Here is a 21,594-nt window from a genome sequence, read left to right on the forward strand (position 1 = left end):
GAAGTTTATCGCTCATTCTCTTTCTCTCGCTGTTCGCAGTGTTCATCCAACTTGACGTTTCTCTTTGTGGAACATTCTACGTCATTCTTCGAACATTCTGCCTATTTCTCGTTGTTCGCTTTGTGTTGCCGCAGTATTCGCCACAATATGTTTTAATTTTGAGCGGCTCAGCCACTCAGCTGCTCACCGATTTGCCGCTAATTACTTGGCCTCGGCCTTACGCTCCAATGTAACCTAATGGGCTTCGCTCTATAGCTTTCAAGTAGTTTCTGCCTTATTCCAAATTTCCAGTGGATATTAAATGACACAAATTTTAATGAAAAGTTTGGATATTAATAATTTATTAATTATTTATTATAATTTACAATGTGACTCAATGCCTATCAACCTCGTTGTCTGGTATGTTATCAAATTGCAGTTATCATCCCAAAAGCCAGTTGCCGTACTAAACTTTGAAAATGCAACCAGACCTTAAACACCTTAGTGCCATTTAACTGACTTAATAAATGCAGATGCCGTTATTTTTTTTTAATTTTTTTTTTTTTGATCCAGATGCTTTCCACTGCAATCATCGCCCATCACCCCTTCAAGTTCAGTTTTTATTTACTAAGGAAATTTTTCTGGACTCTGTTGCTTTATTTTGAATTAAATTTTACAGTGACTTTTGAACCAAATACTGACTGACGAAAAACTAAATTCCTTTAAAATCTCTAAACTAACTTTGAGTTTTTCCTTGTCGCTAAAAAAGGCGCAGCAACTCAGCCCGCATTTTATTCAACTTAAAAAAAAAATTGTATTCTCTACCCCAAAAATGTGATTTTTTTACACTTCGCATGCTTCTTTTCGCAAGCACCAGAAGCAATTGAAGATTTTGCAACTTAAAGTCTAACTTTTAATATATCACATTTTTCAAAAACTTTTTATTTTAACAATTCATTACGACAATTGCTTTTTCAAATATTTCTCCATTCACCACGCCTCTACATTCCTTTATAGCTTTACAGTAAAGTGCCCCATCATGCCTGTCAATCTACCGATCTCTCTACTTGTGTTCCAGCCGCTGCACGTTTACCGCATAAACCGCAATCGCATCAATCGTCGTTAATGATGCTCATATTTTTATTGTAGCAAGTTTCAATATAGCGCCGCACAGTGTAACGAGCCTACATAATGCGGGGCAAAATAATATTAAAAGTATAAAATGGCTTGGGAATCGAAAAATTAAAAATATGTTAGGGTTAGATTTACTGACGCGCGCCTCAGCAGCTGCATCTACTACGAGACAAAAGTCGTTTGCAGTATAGCCATTTCATTGAAGCGGGCCTGATTTGTCATTTCATTTGTACATAAATATGTTCAATTGGATTTCCTCCATTATTTAGGTAGTTGATCGTAGCTCGATCTAAGTCGGCGATTGCTGCCCTGCTCGTATAAAGCGCAGTGTGGACTGGTAAGTTAGTGAAGGCTCCTTCAAGTGAATTCCTCTGCCCACGTTGTTTTTAACCAGTGTTCCATCAGTAAAAAAGTCTAAAGATTTTGCGTCTAGATCTCAGCAGTTTTCCGATTCGCCCCTCTCGGAAATTCTGGTGGTGAACTTTTTGAATGCAGAATATTGGACTCGCTAAAATCCGCTGTCGAGTGTCTGAACCTAAAGCTCTCCAGCTGTGCGCTGTTTTCAATATACATACAGTACTTCCAAAAAGAAACCAAACGGATTAGTAAATCTGCATTTTTAATTTTTTCACCATCACATCAGAATTTTTTTTTAAGGAGCTCAAGGTTTCTATTACGAGTCAACGGGTTAAAATTATCATGAACCTATAAAAGTATGTAACGTAGACATATGGATATCAAATGAAAGAAGAATTCCAGGAGATTTAAGGAATATACATTTTTTCATAACAATCCACGCAAAGGAATGTGAAATTGTTTTAAAATTTTTGTCCTTCAATATCCTTGAGGAGTTTAAATGTTTTTCTGCAACAATTGTTATAAAAATATATATTTTTAGATTCTCCAGATATTCGTCTTTCAATTTACGCCCTTATGTCTATATCATTCAACTTATATATTTATGACACTTTTTAATGCTGTGTTCTAACTGAAATTTTAAGGTCTTTTAAAAAAGATTCTGGCGGAGTAGTGAAACAATAAAAACGCAGATTTACTACCATTGAACCTTAGTAACGCGCATTTTTTTTCACGTATGAGGATAGTACTATTTCACGGTATTATAAGTCTGCAGGAAGAAAAAATTGAGAAAAAGTCTAGAACCTTGCAGAGTGTAGAGAAAATATTATTTGTACGTAGATTTGTCTAATATCCTCTGGCATCCAGACAGTGAATTCATAAAAATGACACAGTCAAACGACCGTTGTGTACTACACGCAGCCTCATTTACCATCTTTTCGCCACAACCGCGTCTAAGGCGCACATTGTGGTTACGGCCGTTTAAAGAAGGTCCCTAATGTTACGATCAAGCCTTCTATCAAAAATTGCACCGATGCATTTCAAATGGCATTTTGCACTTGCACGTGAGCAGTACCAATTTGGGTTTCTTGGAATTAATGTTATGTTCCTTTTTTCTAGAGCACTTTTTAATAGGTCGAAGAATGTTCAGTTGAAGCATGGGCTTTGGCAGTCAGCCGATATTCTACTGTCTCAAAAGAATTATTAAGAAATGAGAGTCATCGAAATTGCATTATGGGTTTATCAATATTGGTTTTCTTCACAAAGAATGTGGAATTATCTTTTCAATAAATGCTACACTTATGAAAACGAACACTCTGCGCTGACCTGTCCTCAAATCCGGGACCTTCTGATAAATGACAGTTTACAGTTCTACCTATTCGGCTACGGTGATCGCCTTACCGATACTATTCTGTTTAGTAATGTGAAATTTAAATTAATTCGCATACAATTAAGAAGTGCTACTTTTCAATGAATTCGCGAAAACATTTCATAAAATTAAGAAGCGTTTCTTTTTAAATGATGCATTCTAGCAGATTTTCTTTATGATTTTTTAAAAGATATTCTTATAAATAAAACCAATACGAATTTCCACATAAAATCAATAAGGAATCTCTATGAAATCTTCTTCGTTTTTTCGTCACTTTTACACCGAGAAACTTTTCATAGAGGCAATCTTCTTTTTTCTAAAGGCTGCTTTAAACCTACACTTATTTATACATATTTACTAAAATTTTATAGGCTGTAGAACTGCAAATGGTTTGGAAACAATGGTTTTGGTTAAAGAATAAAAAATATTTTAATAAAAAATTATCAAAAAATTTTTCTTAAAAAAATTCTGAAAATAAAAAAATCACCATGTCAACCACTGTATAATTAAGTGTACGGATTTTCACAAACTTCCACAACTTGATTTCGAGCTCTAACAGCCAATTTTACGAAAGCAATTTAAGTGAAAAATGATTTTAATTCTTAGAATTTTGTATGGAAATTGACAGAAAAAAAATCATTTTAATAAAACTTAAATTATTTGTGTGCGTGTCTAATTTAATCCGGGAAATTTACTCGAAATTGAAATTTGGAATAGGCCATATAAGTAGTATTTAAATTTCAATTAAATTTTGAAAATTTTGTATAGTTTCTAATAAAAAAGTGATGGAGTGATTTTTCCAAGTATTTCTTTTTTTTTTTGCCACTTTTTGTTCCCACCCATTACACCGTGCAGCGCTGCAGCAGCTACCCTTATTGCGTTCACGCCAACGCACACATTTCATCGCGACATTTCAACTCTGATTGTAATGCGTATGGCAGTGCTTTTGTGTAGAGAGTAAATAGTATTTTGGACCATGATTTACATTTCGCGTTTTCGATTCACATAATTTTAAAAATTTTTCTTTTTATTTTGTGAATTTGTCATTTCACCAAATTTAGGCAATTTACTCACGCGTGGCGCGTGTCTGCAAATGGGACAAGGGTGGGCCGCATCGTTTTCGCAATCGCTGGACATCATTCCTGAAATCGCGCCTCAACTGCTCAATACCAGGCGAATATCCATTCTATTTCAATGAGATACGTAAGTAAATATGTTTATACGTAGAGTAATTTTTTATTGTAATCACTTTCGACACTTTCCATGTGCGTGAATTGCCGCCTCCTACGACATTTGCAGTGACATTAAAATTAATGTTTAGAATTTTAGAGATTTTTGTAAGCTTTTTTTTTGCTTATGTAATGGCAACTGGCAGCAATTCACGCGTTTATGCCTACAAAACCATTTTTTTTTTTTAATATGCCACCATTGAAAACTTTTTTTTTTTAAATTCATGCAATTCATTTTATTCATTATTTATTTCTTTACTTTCGCGATCGCCATCGATGATATTGGCTCTGGCACTACTACTACTGGGGTACACACACACCCCATCTGCTATTTGACAACCAACAACAACGTAAAATTTACTTTGTTGCCAACACAGAATCGGCCAGCAATCTCGTCGAAGGACACTATGGCCACACAAGCGCCAAATTGATTTATGGCGTTTTTAATACGCCAACAAATTCAATTCCCGGCTCAGCAGTTTGTGCATTTTCATTGCAGGTAAGTTGGCTTTCTCTTACACCCTACCACTCACCACCCATGCTATGCTTTTAGGGGCGAGCGCCTCCTCTGTCTGTAAACATTTCGGGCGCTCGCTATTACTTCCCCTACTAGCAATTTTATTGATTTTCCGCCTTGCCGAATTCGTGTTTAATTTAATTTCATATACAAACACACTTACATACATATTTACGCGCAAATATTTTTATTTTGCTTTCCATTTGCAGAAAATTGCCGACACATTCGAGGGCAACTTTAAGGAGCAGAGCAGCATTAACTCAAATTGGTTGCCTGTCAATAATGCCAAGGTTTGTATGTGTGTATGTAGATATTTTAAATACGCCGACAATTTTTTCTCAAATTTTTCATTATTTTTGCAATTAAAATGCCACACTTTTCAGTATTTTTGTTGATCCACTTACATACCCTGATATGTACATTAGGGTGTATTACCAAAATATATTTGATTTTATGACACCCACCATAATATTTCGAAAAAATATAAGCATTTACGTGAGCTAGGCCGATTTAAAAATACCTCAAAAAAATATCATTATTTTGATTACGTTGATAAAAGTTTTAAATACTTTTACGCAGACTTTTTCTATTAAGCTTAGAGGGCAATTCTGACAGCTGTATCTCAACTCACCACAGTCCTTTTCATCTTTCGGAAAAGTTATTGGAAGATCTGCTACCGAGAAGGTCTTAACGTTATGCTACTCGCCTTTTAGCAGTTTTTTTAAACTGAATTCAATTTAAATTGAATTAAATTGAATTGAATTGAATTAAAAAAACATACATATATAATTAAAATGACCAAAAAAAAATAAATAATTATTTTTTTAATTAAATTAAATTACAATGAAAATTGCATGCCTCCTTAAAACAATAAAATATAAAATTTAAAATTTAGATTAATTAGAATTATAATTAAATAAAAAATATGTATCTAAAAATTTAATTAAAAGAAGACAAAAAATGTAAATCAAATAAAATAATATGCTGAAAATTAAATTAAATAAGAAGAAAATATTTTTATTTTAAAATAAAATCTAAAAATTAAAAGTTAACAAAATAAAAATAATTAAATTAAAAAAAGGAAAACAATAAAAAAAAAGTTTTTAAAAATTAAATGAAATTATAAAAAATATTATTGTTTTTTAAATACAATCTAAAAATAATAAAACAATAATTAACAAAAAAGAAAAAAATTTATTTAGAAAACGAAAAAGATAAGATTAGTTCCTAAAACTTAATTGGAATTGAAAAACAATTCTTTTAAAACAATAGCACGTAAACATTAAACGGAAACTAAATTGAAAAAAATAACAAAAATAAACAATCAAATCCAACAATTGAATTCGAAGAAAATAAGAAAATAGCATCTAAATACATACAAATTATATGACATTTAAAAAAGGCACCGAAAATATAAAAACAAAATAAGATCCTGAAAGTTAAATGAAGTAAAAATCTATTTTCTTTTTTAAAACAATACAATTTAAAAATTGAAAGAAAATGATATTAACAAAAGAAAAACTATTTAAAATAAAAACAGAACAAGTAAGAGCAGCGCTGTCTTCGGCTATGCCGAAGGCTTCATACCTTTCATGAACATCGGCAAATTTTACTTTGACAGATTACTGCTTTTGAATACATCTGCATACATCGATAGAGGAGTTACATACTTATATAAAAAATCGCATCTAAACAATCAGAGGTATGGAAGATATACTTTATATCGCACCAATCTAAGTGATTTTCACTGCTTTGTGATCGGTATGTAAACCGGTAACACAATTTATTGGGTTTAGTTTCCTACATAAAGGAGATATATGGCAAAAACTGGTATCTGAACAATCAGTGCTATAGGAGATAAAGCTTATACAGCATAGATTTTGATGATTTTCTCAGTAGACTTTGTATTATTATTTATAAAATATCTTACGAAATTTATCGGTTTTAGCTGTTCAAATAAAGGAGTTTTACCGTAAAATCCCATATCTGAACAATCAGATGTATGGAAGATATATGTTGTAGTCATCCGATCCTTGTTATATTCACTGTAAGTATTCTGTAAATTATGAGTGAAAGTGGTGCGAAATTTCATGTTCCTAGCTGCATAAATGGAGGAGTTATGATAAAAGACCTCATATCTGAACAATCAGTTGTATGGGGTCTGCAGGTTATAGTGACCCGATCTTTGTTATATTCACTGTAAGTCTTCTGTTGATAATGAGTGAAAACAGCGCGAAATTTCATGGTCCTAGCTACATAAATGGATGAATTATAACGAAAAATCTCATATCTGAACAATCAGTTGTATGGGAGCTATAGGTTATAGTTACCCGATCTTTTTAATTTTCACTGTAAGTTTTCTGTTGATAATTATTGAAAACAGTGCGGAATTTCATGTTCCTAGCGATATAAATGGAGGAGTTATAACGAAAAATTTTATATCTGAACAATCAGTTGTATGGGGGCTATAGGTTATAGTGACCCGATCTTTGTAATTTTCACTGTAAGTATTCTGTTGATAATGGGTGCAAGTACTGCAAAATTTCATGTTCGTAGCTGCATAAATGGAGAAGTTATAACGAAAAATCTCATATCTGAACAATCAGTTGTATGGGAGCTATATGTTATAGTGGTCCGATTCTTCCGGTTCCGACAAATGATTAATACATTATAAAAATACACCCACATACCAAATTTGATACGGATATCTCGAAAACTGATAGACTAGATTGCATACAAACAGACGGACAGACGGACAGACGGACAGACGGACAGACGGACAGACGGACATGGTTAAATCAACTCAGCTCGACGTTCTGATCATATAAGTATACATTTTAATGGGTCTATCTCTTTTTGTTCTGGTACTTACAAACATCGGACCAAAGTTATAATACCATTTCATGCTCATGAAAGGTATAAAAAGGTTGCAAAAGAATATCATTATTTTTTAAATGAAATCTAAAAATTAAGACGAAATTAAACTGAAAAAGGGGAAAAAAATTATTTGAAAATTAAAGTAATAAAATAAGTTCCTAAAAATGAAATTTAAAAAAATATTCTTACTCTTTGAAACAATTAAATCCAAACATTAAAAGACATTTTAAATTGAGGTAGAAAAAATTAAATAAAACTAAAAAATTAAATTTTTATTTTTTTATTTTTTTTAAACAGTAATATCTAAAGAAAAAAAAATGTTAATACAATAAAAGAAAAAAATCCGCTGCCCCAGGTTTCAAACTCGGACCTCTCGATCGATTGTTGGAGGTATTTTCAAATGTGTGCAGCTTACGTAAATCTTAAAGTTTTTCGAAATATTTTGGCGGTGGACTTTAAATATAATAGATTTTATAATTTCGATGAAAAAAATAGTACCCATGTTTATTTTTGTAACGGGAGTTATTCAACCTAATGTACCATATGTACATCGTATATATCGTATGTGTGACTGTGTCAACTGCGTCGCTTTATTTCTGAATATAGTATATGTATTTACATATATGCATACATTCAATTAAATTGGCCTCATCCGCAAGCGCTTAACCATTCATTTTTATTGATATGCCACAAACCGCAGTTGATGTCGCAGTCGCACACTTCCCTACTTGCGCATAACCAAACTGTCTGAGTTCATGTATGTTTTTGACTGAAATGCGCGCAAATTAAAATTCATTTAATCGTGATTGACTTTTAATGCGACTACATAAACATGTGCTTAATCGCGTCTGTAGCACATTTGTGTCGTACTACTTTGGATTATTTAAGTGGCCAATTAGTGAATATATGTACAGTGAATATAAGTACGTACTTACACCAAATAAAAAAAAAAATAATGTATCATCGGAAAGTATCAGAAATTTATTTACTCAGTTACTATGGGTGTGTACGTAAATCTAGTGGGTCAGAAAGAAAAAAGTATTCCACCGTTTCATCCACATCAAGGCAGGCAGGTAAAAGGGGTTGTCATGTGTTTTGTTTTTTAGAGGATGAAACATCGAAAGCCAAAACTCAGTTTGAGATTTTAACTCACTAAAGCATCCGTTACTTTTCACATTATTCCACCCACAGTTGGCCTTGGTTTGGTATTAAACCTACCCACCCCATTGGTTATTTATTGCTGCTTATTCGATTAGGTGAGAGGCTCGTGCTCTTCATACCGTGACTTTCTTTTCAAGAAAAATGGGATTTTTATCTGCCCTGAGCCCGATAATATAACGTGGCTACTTTTTACCTCGCTTATTGTTCTTTCCTGTGCCTCATTTGCTAGCTATTGCGCAGTGGCTGTATCACTAAGGCAGAAGTGGCTTCAAAATCCTTCAAAGCGTATTGGCTTTGCACTACCATTGGGATTAGTGTTCCGCGTGTAACTACGCTGCCGTAGTGTTCAACAAATTTCCTATTCTGAGTGCTGAACCGAGTACATGTAAAGACGACGTGCTCCGCATGTGCAATTTTATCAGGATGACAGTAGTCTCAGTGTGGATTACTTTGATGCCCAAAACGGTGGAGGTAGGACTCAAATCTACCTCCGCAGCCTTGTGTTGCACTATCCGACCTCGTTTGCCACTATTTTGTCTCAATAAGCAGTGGAGAATTTAATTTCCCTCGTGCTTAGCTTTTCTTTTTCCAACCGCTTCCTTTGCCAAGAGATCGAGCGGAAGCAACCCAGATATAACAGGTTCTGCGTCTTCCGAAACTGTTCTGTTACAATCGCTTTACACTTTTGTTGTCATGTTTGCCGATCACGGTCATGTATTTGTGCCACGAGAAGTGTCCCGTCAATGGTACCAGAAGTTGTCTGCTCAAAAAATGCCAGTATCTATCAAGACCCTCTGAAATCGAGGCCAACATGAGGTTTTCCCACCTGCTCCTCGAAGCCTCGCAGTCATCGTTGAACGAAATGTTAACCCAGTTTCTGGCGGCGGCTGTGGTGGCCGTGGAATACATGGCCTGAGCCTTCCCTAGCCAAATAGTCAGATGTCGTGGTAAATACTGTTGAGTGACATGGCGCTCAGGTTAAGACAAGTTGTTTATGTTTTCCTTTAGTCAAGTCTTTCGTTGCTGAACCAGTTTGAAAATATGTAGTTAGAGGGCTGGTTAATATCTTGAGTGCAGTTTGGCAGCCACTACAGACCCTGATTATTGCAAATACCTCACATTGGAATACGAAGGCATATTCCCCAAGCGATATAGACACCAAATCCTAGTTCTGTGTTAGTTTTGGAGCCTTCAGTAATTATTCCACAATACTCACACATTGCCCGTGTTGAGTGTTGGGATTAAGCCAGCGTTCAGCCGCGTTTAACTCAACATTGCAGAATCTCGTCAACAAAAATGATAACGGCGTACTATCCTAGGGCATCATGAGCATCCGCGCACAGTGGAATACCGTCAACTGCGTGGCAGAGGAGTTTGCGAGGGGTAACTTAACTACGCTCAGAAAACTCTGTGCTCGATACAGGCGTCCCTCTGTCTTCGAGTATGTAGCGACTGATCTCTATTTTCTATTTTCATTGAATTGGCCAACGAACGAGAGGAAAAAGAACCAACTTGTTCCGTTACAAAACAGCTCTGGCCAAATCGGCCACCTCATTGTTAGCATAGTTGTCTTTATATTTACAAGACACTGGAGATATATTTATAGGAGGAGATGGAGAGTGTAGGACACTATCTCTGCCACTGGCCGGCTCTGGCAAGGCCAAGACTTGCTATTTTTAATGAACGATAAGTTAATATTACACGATGGTTCTATCATATGGGAAACTAAGGTAAAGGAACAAAAGACCGTATAAAGTGGCATCACAATGGGTCAAATGGGCCTAAGTAGGTCTCTCTGCCGGTCTGTGTAGAGTGGCAACCACCGTAACCTAACCATCCTAGAGCATCAAGTCTGCCTACAGAAATTTCTGTCACACCTTACATTGTATCATAACAGCACCTATTTCCTTTAAGCCTGCAGGTGGCCTTTAGAAAATTTCCATACGCGCAAACTTTTATCCACAAAAGCGAGGCCTCATCTCTTACTAATGCGTCGAATGCCTTTTTGTTCATTGTAGGGCTTCCGCGGCAGCTTACTATCCGGAGTTAAGCTCAGACAATGGACTCTTTCACAAAATTCAGGCGGAACGCCCAAAATTAAGAAAGAAGTCCTAGTGAACAAAATAAGTTTTATTCTACTAAGATTTACGGCGAGTCCAATGTCTGCGTACCACTTAGTTACAGAGTTCTAGTATCCCTGGTTTAGATCATACAGATTATGCAGGAACCGAACTCTTATGATAAGTGCAACTTCATTAGTATAAGCAACTATTCGAAAGTACCTTCACAAGTACACATCTCTGCTTTTCACATGTTGTGCAGTCAGCCTCTCTGGGGTGTTTTTAGTAAAAACTTATTTAGACTAATTGGACACATATACATCCTGAACACTCTCCAAGTCGATATAATACACCAAGCCGGTACACATCTTGCGAGGATGGAAGCCGGCCAATTGTGCGATATCTCCAAAGTCGCTCGCCCAAACAAGGCAACGCTTATCCAAAAAGTCACTCAAGGCCACCGCAATCTCACGCACCCAACCAAAGCCTGTTTCTTGAGCTGGGTCACATGGAAAATAGAGTTTTCGTTTTTCAAAGCACAATTTATCGCTAGTACCTTTATTTGTTCCAAGAAAATAAGGTCTTATGATGGATTCATAACATCCTTCGATGTTTTTGCAAAAAATTTGCCATGCACCTCTCTCAGCATTGTTCATCTCGGAATTGTAGTTTCCTAGTCTCATTATATGAAGTTCGCATTCCGAGGGTAACTAAATTCTATGGACTTTATTAAAGAGTCGTCTGCTTTTCGCCTAACTTTAGAGAAATCGGCTGACCACCAGAGTAACTTTCCCTCTATACTTGCAAAGCCCTAAGGGTATGAGTTCTTAAGTTGCCTTTGTCTATAGAGGAGAAAACGTCGTCAAGTTCCTCCATCGAACACCCGGAGTTCAAGTGTCAGGCTTAGTATTAGGGCTGAACAGAGTTTGAGCTTCCTACAGTAGAGACATGCTAACTGGAAAAGCTGTTTGAGTAGGTTTAGAGAAATAGTTGTTCACCCGTAAGCTGGAGCCAAAATCAAAAATGTATCTGACGACGCTATCTGGGGAATTTCCAAAAGAAAACCACTTCACTTCTAGGCCTAAAACTCGATATGTCCATCAAGGCGACCTGGAGTGTGTTTATTGTGAAGATGTCTCTACGACCCTTGAGGATATTGGAGCAGGCGTACGTAGAGTGAAGCATTCAGTGCTCTTCAGAACCTTCCCAAACATCTTGCAGGCGTAAGTTTTGGCCATTAGTCGCAGGAAGTATCCAAGTGAAGGGATCCTTAGATTAATTTATAGTCAGGCGGCACTTATGGTTCCTTAATTTTTCGTGGTAGAATTCTTATTGTTCCTGGGGTGTATAGCGAAGCCTAATATGCCTTAGCCGTGAACAATACAGACTACTCATATAAACCTTCTCAAGCAAAGACTAAAAATTATTACAGAGGCCGCTTGCATAACCCAGGGTTCTGTCGCTTTTGTGACTCCGCCAAAGAAACATGACTGTACATCCTCCTGAAGTGTGGACCATTTCAAGGAGAGGGTAAAGGTGCATAGGATATTATATAGAAGAGTACATACATACCCTACGCGCGGGATCTCTTTTGAAATTTGTAGAGTCTTTAGGGCAAGATACAGTGCTTTGATGAGCTGAGGATACGATAGACCCACCGGTCGCAGTGCTTACTGTATTTATATCTCTCTAGCTGTCTAAGCTTAGAACTCTTTCCTGCCGGTTTTATCCTAGAAAATTTCACACAAATGCTAACATAAATACTGCCTTGTAACTTTAACCTCCAAGAGCGTCTGATGACGATTACCTCAAGGGTATGGTATCCATTATATGTATACATATATGATTACGCTAGCCAGTTCTATGACCACAAAATAGCTAGCATTTTGAAGTCGTAAATGTTTAGCTTCCACATTGGCCGTTGTTTGAAATTGGTTAATATTGTTGATCTTTGTTCTTGACAGACAACCTGCTTAGTTATATGAGCAACACAACATTATTATGAAACAGCTTTTGATATTATTTTTTTAGTTTGTATGTATTAGTGTTTTTCCCGCCTTCTTCATATGAAGCGTTCACCGAAATGAAGATTAAAAATAAGACAAGTAAAAGAAATAAATGCACAGTCATCGTCAGTAACATCACAAAAATCTACACACACACCAACTTTTGTCAAACATTCCTAACTGCATTACATACAAACTAAAGTATATTCTTTGCCATTACAGGTACCCGAACCGCGTCCTGGTTCCTGCCACAATGATTCACGTACACTGCCGGAACCAACGCTGAATTTCATCAAAACACATTCGCTAATGGATGAGAACGTGCCGGCGTTTTTCGGTCAGCCAATTTTGGTCAGAACGAGCACAATGTAAGTACCGAGGAAGCTATTTTATACACACCATACTGGTAAAAAAAAAAAACAAAAAACAATAATAAGAACAAAACAGGATGCTACCTATTACTATAAAAGCGCTTGCAGGCAAACTAGCTGTACATTTAAGAGCATATCCCATATATGTATGTACATTAGGGTGTTCCAGAATGTATAAAAAGTAAAATGGCTATAGGGCGACTATAACCCGTGCCAAGGGTGCGGATATTATGACTTGTATCGGCCCAGTCTCTCCTTTTAGGTATGGTGAGTATATAGGTTTTGATTTTTTGTAAACAATTTGTGTCATGAGTGGTGGAGAAAGGGTGCCGTTCGCCTAGCAGAGTTACCTTGTGCCTGTATAAGGTTACATAGCTACGGAGTCACACCAGTAATCGAACTGAATGTCCTCTAGCACCTTTATTATTAAGCTTACCTACTTCCTTTCTGATTTTTAAGATAGCCAAATGATGCGCATCAGTTTTGGCTCTGCCATAGTTTATCAAGCTGACCCTGCGTCTATCAAGCAAGCTCATTAAACGCTCTTTTCTGGGCTTGCTTAATAAATGAGGGCGCAGAACGTCCGGTGTTTGCACTACAGGTCTCGCAGTTTGTTCCGCTTTCATCAGAGGGATTCGCCTTTTAGATGCGACTGCACCGTCTGAGATCTCGGTTGCGCCGTATTCAAGTGGATTTTGTAGCTCACATTGGCCTATTTTGCAGAGATTTGACCGGCCGTTTAAAGTGGTGTAGGTGGAATTTTATATTTTTAAGTCACGAGATAGATATCAGGCCTTTGATATGGCTTTATTGCTCAGCTGAAGTGGTCTTCACGAGACTTATGAAGGTCCTAAGTCACAGAGAGCGTCGGCTCCGATAGTACTTATCTCAATACAAAAACCCTAAAAGTGTATCGACTGCTGAGTGGAAGATCGGCATATCTCTGTAGCCGGTTCGAAAACACGCTATCTCAGAAAATGGCTCAAGAACACCCAACTTCAGAATTTGGCTGAAGAGCGCTCCATCTCAGAATTTGGTTCAAAAACGCCCGGTTTTTTATCGAATTCTGAAATAGGGCGTTCTTCAACCAAATTCTGAAATATGGCGTTATTGAAAATGTCATTTTCGAACCGGCTACCGAGATAGGTCCATCTTCAACTCAGCTGTCGTATTATGAATAGTTGATATGATATTATGGATAGCACCTTAGATAGAAACGCTAAAAAAATTATAAAACTTAATTTTGTAAGGATTGGCATACCTTTCAACAGATTTTACTGCAGCTGCAGGGAACCAGACTCAAAGGAGACAGTTGAACATTTTCAAGAGTGAGGCTAAAGAAGAAGACAATTGGCCAACCAGAATATTTCAGAGTACGGTAGCCTCTCACTGTGCGATATACTGAAATTTGGCAATACCACCAAGTGAGTGTATATTTACATGTGTTTGAGGTTGCAAGATTCCGAGCTGGCCGAGAGGTAGATCAGAACTTGTGAGACCAATTTTGGGGCCCTCAAGATCCTGTTTGACGCTTTGCTATGCAAATAATTATATGTGGATTTTTCATAACGTGGTCACTGTGACGCGGAACTAATCGGCTACTTTCTCAATAGGGCCGTCTCTGTCGGAAATTTGAAAGCCTAAAACATGATTTCTAGTTCTGCTGTTCTACTGCGAATCACAGATGCAATCCCACTTATTCCTTAGGGGAATGTGCATGCAAAAGTGATTTCTTTAAGCCAATATCGGTATAAAAGACTTTCGAATGGCTAACAGTTTTATGTACTTGCGCGTGTACTCACTCTTTTCTTCACTCTTTGAGTCCACTCAAATGAGCTCTGCTAGGTAAGGTATAATTGAGATTGTAAATCTCCTTCTGGTAAGTACGAATGCCATGTCCACGGCTAGCTGAGTATTTTATCACTAGGTTTGGTTAGGTTATCCTTGCTTTCCTCATACTGCACTGGAAAAGGACACACTTAGGCCACCACAGGCCCATTGTGGTGCCATATTAGAGACTCATTACGTCTCTCCTTTTTTTGTCACTAAGTTTAGTTTACCGTCAATAAGTTCGTACAGAGGTTCCAAAAATTTTCCAGTGATCAGTTTAGAACCAGTGATCGGACTTCTACCACAAAATTATAAATTTATTCATGGAAAGTTTGGTTCGATTACTATTTAGAGATTAAGCTGATTTACAAGCACTCCGTTTCAATACTATACTATTTAATAAAAAATATTAATCTGCTACGAAAATTTCGTTTTTGCTCCGATTTTTCGAGTCATTTACTCCTGAATCGAGTTTCAGTAGTCCGAACGCTGGGCGTTGTTTACTTTTCCTTGAGAATTGTCAAAATCGGCAAATCCCAATTAGCTGTTTCTGGAACGTGTCACATTTGTTCGCTACTTCGTGATGTGATAAAAAGAAAAGCTGGCAAGACTCCGCAAGGTTGCAGAAATCTTTTAAAATGTGTTCGAAAAATATCTTAATATGGACGGAACTGCTTTAAACTGTCAAGGAAAAAAATTGCCGTTTTGGCAACGCAATTCTTAGCAACTTCAATCTTTCATCTAATTAAAAAGTTTGCCAGTTAGGAGAAGCCTTGCAGAATCTTTTTTAATTTTTGTACAAATTTTGATTCAAACTCAGAGATCTACCACATTTTTTTGAAATCTACCACATTTTTTTCCAGATTCTACCACACAGAATTTTTTTTAAGGCCGATCACTGTTTAGAACCCTCTGTTTCATGGTGCCAGAATGGGGTTTCCCTTTTCTATGCTACTTCATTGCGCTCCGTTGGCTGTAAATTCAAACATCGATGAATTGTAAAAGCGAATGGATCGTTGGGCTATAATTCGAAATTAAAAAGAAGATTAACGTTAAGATTAAGATTGCAAAATGATAAAATTTTCTAATCACTTATCACCAGCGTGACAAACCACTAAAAGCAACCAAACAAATTTTCATGGACACCTTAATGTACATACATACATACGTAAATATACAAATTTACCACAAATTAGGTATTTTACAATTCGGTACATGTAGAGGAACTTCTATGCCAATGTAATCGTACATCCCGCCTTCCTGGCTTTACGTATACTCTGCCCCGAAATCATTTCGGACGAGTCCTTGCAAAATGTCGTCAACTTCGTTTACATAACATCCGGCGTTGACTTTTTAGCTGACATTTAGGAAGCGAAATTGACTTTTTGTTTACCATTCATGTGTGCGTGTGCGCGATGTGGTTATATAGTGGTGCTTGTTGTATGATATGCACACTACGCGGGCGTGCGAGCGATTGTGTGGTTATTTCTAAGCACGGTGGCAGGCAAATGGATAGGGACGCAAGTTTTTTATAAAAGTATAGCTAACTTCAAAAAAAAAACATATACAGTGGGAAGCAAAAAGTAGTACAAGCTAATTTTTGTTGAATATTTGCAAGGGTTTTATAGTTAAAATTTGTTTGTTATTTTTTTTTATTAAGATATGGTTCACGCTTTAAACAAAACCATATAAGTCAAACTTTTAAGCTTTATACAGACCTTAGAAAAACTAAAAAAAATCATTGAAATTGTGAGCTTTTTGCTCTGATTAATATTTTTTTTTTTTGCTGACGGCTGATACAAATTTAGTGCAATTTATAAAAATTGGCGATGGTTTTTTTTGTTTTTTTTTTTCTTTGCAAACGGTCTTACGCATTTTCTTCCATAATAAATTCATGCTTGTATGGAAAAAAGTGCAAAAAGCCGTCAGCAAAAAAAAAAATATTAAAACTGAACGCGACTTCGCAGTCGCTTAAAACTTGACCTTTTTATACTAAAATTTACTGAGATACAAAATTTCATACCCAAAAAAATCTAAAAATTCAGTTAAAAAAAAAAAAAATGCTAATTTTTTTTTAATTTTTCTAAACTTTGTACAAAGTTTGATAGTTTGTTTTACATGGTTTTGGTTAAAGCATGAACCTTATTTTTTATGAAAACATTAGAAAAAATTTTAACTTTAAAAACTTTGCAAACATTTAAATCACCATGTACTAATTTCTGCTTCCAACTGTAAGTCAAAATTTCAAACTTCGTACAAGTCGTATAAAAATTCGCACCAATTTCAAATCTTCAAAATTTACAACTTTTTATTCAGACATAAAACAAAGAAAAAAAACATTGATGTATGCAGTTTTGTAGTCCATGCTTGATTTTTTTTTTGCTGGCGGTATCGTGCAGTTTCGTCTATACAAAAAAATTTTAGCACATACATTCTTTATATGAAATAAAAAGCTTGACACCGTTTGCTAAACAAAAAATTGCCAAAAATCATCGATTAGTCCTAGCTATTTCAAACTTGTACTTTATGCATTAAAACTTAATTGGCTACAAAACTGCATACCGATTTTTTTTTTTTTTAAATGCTAAAAAGTTTGAAATTTTTAAAAAACTTTTAAAAGTTTTCTTCACCCTCGTACATAGATTGAAATTCGGACGTACATGTTTTTTTGTTAAAATGTAGTGTCAGTATTTACTTTTCCGCCACTGTATTTATGTATATGTGTGCACTTGCACGAGTTCGCCGTGGCCGGATGTCGGTCACGTACCATCGGGCGAGTGGCTATGAAATTGTTGTCGTTGTCATCGTCGTTGATCAGTGTTAGTTTTGCCATTGCCTGCGTTGCCGCTGTTGCTGCAATCTAAATATTATTACACAACAGCAGTGGCGGCAGGAACTATGTGCGTATGTACAAACATGAATACATACAAATACAAAGCCAACAGTATTTAAGACATGCACTAACAACAACATGCACAAATTGACTGCTATAAAACTACGTGTGTTTGCTATAACAACTGCACGTTCGACAATGATCATTATGATTATGATTATGGTTTGTTGATGCAACACTGCCACTAACCGTTGGCGTTGGAACAACTAACAGACAACAACTAACTAAGCGCACCGCGGGCGTTGCTGCGGGTCAAACTATTTTAAATAAAATACATAACTTTAACAGTTTTGAGGTGACGTGCCGAACCAAGGTCCATATCCACACTTACAAGTGTAAGTCGCTAAATGGCATTTGTGTGTGTGTGTGCTCGTGAGCGGGAATTTGTGTTGTAGTTTGGCATTGCTGCAGTGGGTGTATGTACTTGTCGTTGGTTTCATACTTGCACACTTTTGTTTGTAGAAAGGTTCTGATGCCGTCGCAATAGCACAAACCGGAAATTTCGCCTGCAATTCCACGCCAAATTAGATATTATATGCTTGGAGTCACCGATTTGTGTAGATTATCTTTTACTTGGTGGCAACGCGACGGCGAGAGCGTCTTTTCTTGCAACATGCAAGCGTACAATATATAGCTTTAAATTTATTCTTTATTCTGCACGCAAGCGTTTCATGTAAAAGTATCTGACTTATATCATTTATTCCTATAGAACGACCGGAACTATGTAGCGTCATTTTCACCATTAAGAAGTTATATAGATTTGGGGTATATTTTTACACCTGAAAATATTAATGCACTTTGGCTCATTTAAAAGCAATGCGGCGATTTTGGTAATTGAATTTGGCGGCTTCAGTAGAAATGATGCAATTCATCAAGCTTACAAAGCGACAAATACCTAATATCATTAAAAAAAATTTACAAAACCCAATAATCGATTTTAAAAACTCAAAATGGTGGATCCAAGATATATGTATCACGATTTTTTTTTAAGTTCAACATTTTTATTTAAAACTTTACACTCTGGGTGTTTTTGGGGTTACTGATTCAAATTTGGTATCAAAATTTAAAATTTCAATATGGCTATTCCGAGATGCAGGACAATTTTTTTTTTTCAAGTCCTACATTTTTGCTCGAAAATTCACTGGTGGCTTTTCGGGTGTTAAATTTAAAAAATTATAAATAGCGGATCCATAATGGATCTACCATTTATCACGGAATGTTAAAATCGAACGTTTGTACATGCGTTTGAGTAACGTTCTCATCTCATCTGAGTAACTCATACGCCAAGTACCACTTCAAGTGACAGAAAATACGTTACTCATACGCCATGTACATTTAGTTGCTCACAAAATTAAAGGAGTGCGATATTTTTACCAGTTTTGGATATTTGTCTTTTGTTATTTAATGTTTATTTTTTTTTTTTATAAAAGTCTAGCTGGGTGTACAACAAATACCGTATAAATTTACATTTCAAACTTTATACAAAAATTATAAAAATTCAACAAATTCCCACCGAAATTTCCAACTTTATAATCCGAAAAAGATATTTAGAAAAAATCTTGGTATGCAGCTTTGTAGCCCATTTAATTCTAGTCTAATGAAGTGCAAGGTTCAGTTGTTAAAAAACCCCGTAGATTTTTGAGAAGTTTTTTGGTTGAAGGTGTTTCACGTTTTTTCCATACAAAGTATGCATGTATGTTCGACAATTTTCTTTTATATGGGGAACACTGCTAGTGAAAAACTTGCAATAATACAACGGAATTTTTTAGCAGCTTGAAACTTGCGAACTAGAATTAAATGGGCTACAAAACTGCATACCAAGTTTTTTCCCAAAGTTTAAAACCTTGTACAAAACTAAAGAATATGCGGCAAATTTTCATACAAATTTTGTACTTGTTAATTACACTCTTTAGAAAAAAATTAAAAAAAATTCAGTATGCAGGATTTTAGCCCATTAAATTTTAGTGCAATAAAGTGCAAGTTTTGAGGTACATAGCTAGGACTTACCATTGATTTTGTATGTTTGTACATGTGTACGTATGAGCATCCAAACGTTTGATCAAACTTAAAGGAAGGCGATAGCAATTCATTACGCGATTAGACTTACATAGCATAACGATTTCTAGTGCAATTATGTAGAAAATTTCTTCCTCAACAATGCGGTGTTTTTATAATTTTGATTGTTAAATATTGTTGCACCACCTTATTCCGAAATATTCGGACTCTCAATAATATGGCCGTTAATGTTGGCGGTGCCACGTGTAACTGAATTATGAAAATTATGTTTTAAATTTATCAATTGCTGCCGTAAACTTAAGTCGTTGTACTATCCCGAGTGTTACAGATATATACAGACATATAAAAAGTTTATTCTTCTATTAAGAGTTAACAAACTAAAATATTTAATTTTGCCAAAAATTGCTCATAAACATCAAGTGCCACAGCAGTTGGCTGATTAAGTGTATGCGTATACATGCATATGTTTATATGTTTCGTGTATTTATTGACCATCAACTTTGCTCCTTCCCTTATATATATCTTTACGAATTTACCTACCTTTCACCTGCATTCGCCTTTCGCATCACTGCCGCCATCATCCACTTCGTTGCTACTTTCACGTTTGAAAAACATCTTTAGACGATGACGGCAAACGGCGACGCTAAAAGTGTGTTCTATATGGCGGCAACGCACCAATGTGCCACTTAATGTTGCAATCACGCATACGCACATAAATATATGTGCATGTGGCTATTTATGTACATATATATACATACATAAATAAGTGTGTTATACTTGTAGTCGGTGCGCAGAAAATTTTAAGTAGCTCGTAATTTACTTATTTTATGTGTGCAACATACGACAAGCGCACAGTACGTACAGCACAGCACAGCGCAGCACACATACAAAAAATTACGACACGCACACACACAGGCATAAATAAAATTGCGAACGAGTTCGTTTGCAAACCATTGCCTGAGTAACAGCCCGACATGCGTTGCACATAAACGTTTTTAATGTTGAATGCCACAAAGTGCAACAACACCGATGCACAGTGGCACAGTTATGCACTCGTTATGCGCATATCGCGTATATATTTGTACTTATTTATGTTAGTATTTTCGCACTCCTAGAAAGTATGATTGTCGGTTTGTGTCATGCACATTCGCACTTGTGTAAGATTTATGGATGTCAAAAGTTTTTTTTTTGTTTTTTTTATGTACGCAAGGAATTGTGCCGCATCGACCAAACCAGCCAAACACAGCCGGTGAAAAGCTGCATAAAACCCACTAAACTACTACTCGTTGCGCTCTCACACTCATTCATCAATTTGTTTTGCTCGCATTTTCTTAATTTTTTGTTGGGTTTTCTTTTTTCTGCGTTTGCCTTCCATCTTTCATTTCTAGACGGGTGGCACTTGAAATGGCTGCTCTCGCATCTAACTCCGTTACTGTGCTGAATAAAGCATTATTTTGCTGGAGAGTTTGAATGAATGCGTGGGGCTTTTTTCTAATGTTGTTGCATATTGGTGTGAGTGTGCGCTTGGGCTTTGTGTACTTGTTTGTGTGTTTGTGTTTTTCTAGTTTAAATTGCGCTTTCATAATTTTAACTTTGTGCAAACACACTAGAGAAATACCTACATATCTACATACATACATACATAAATGGACATACATAAGCATTAGGTTACCTCGCAAAAAAAAATCAGTTCTTCCGAAATTATTCAATTTTTTTTTTATAATTTAAGACTTCCGCCAAAATGTTATGTCTATGAAGGTGGCATATGAAATGCTGCAAAACGACAAAAAACAGC

At 35.9% G+C, this 21,594-nt stretch overlaps 1 protein-coding gene across 1 annotated transcript in view; it reads left to right on the forward strand.

Annotated features, from left to right (window-relative positions):
• The window catches only part of LOC118735696 (semaphorin-1A), a 620,249-nt gene that overhangs the window by 557,735 nt on the left and 40,920 nt on the right, over positions 1-21,594 (forward strand). The window contains 4 exon segments of the mRNA XM_036465613.1: positions 3,901-4,042; positions 4,446-4,567; positions 4,795-4,875; positions 12,912-13,057. Of these exon segments, the coding sequence (XP_036321506.1) occupies positions 3,901-4,042; positions 4,446-4,567; positions 4,795-4,875; positions 12,912-13,057 (491 nt within the window).

The sequence above is a fragment of the Rhagoletis pomonella genome, unplaced genomic scaffold (assembly GCF_013731165.1).
Source record: "Rhagoletis pomonella isolate Grant_MI unplaced genomic scaffold, Rhpom_1.0 Rhpom_scaffold_00003, whole genome shotgun sequence".
Lineage (NCBI taxonomy): Eukaryota > Metazoa > Arthropoda > Insecta > Diptera > Tephritidae > Rhagoletis > Rhagoletis pomonella.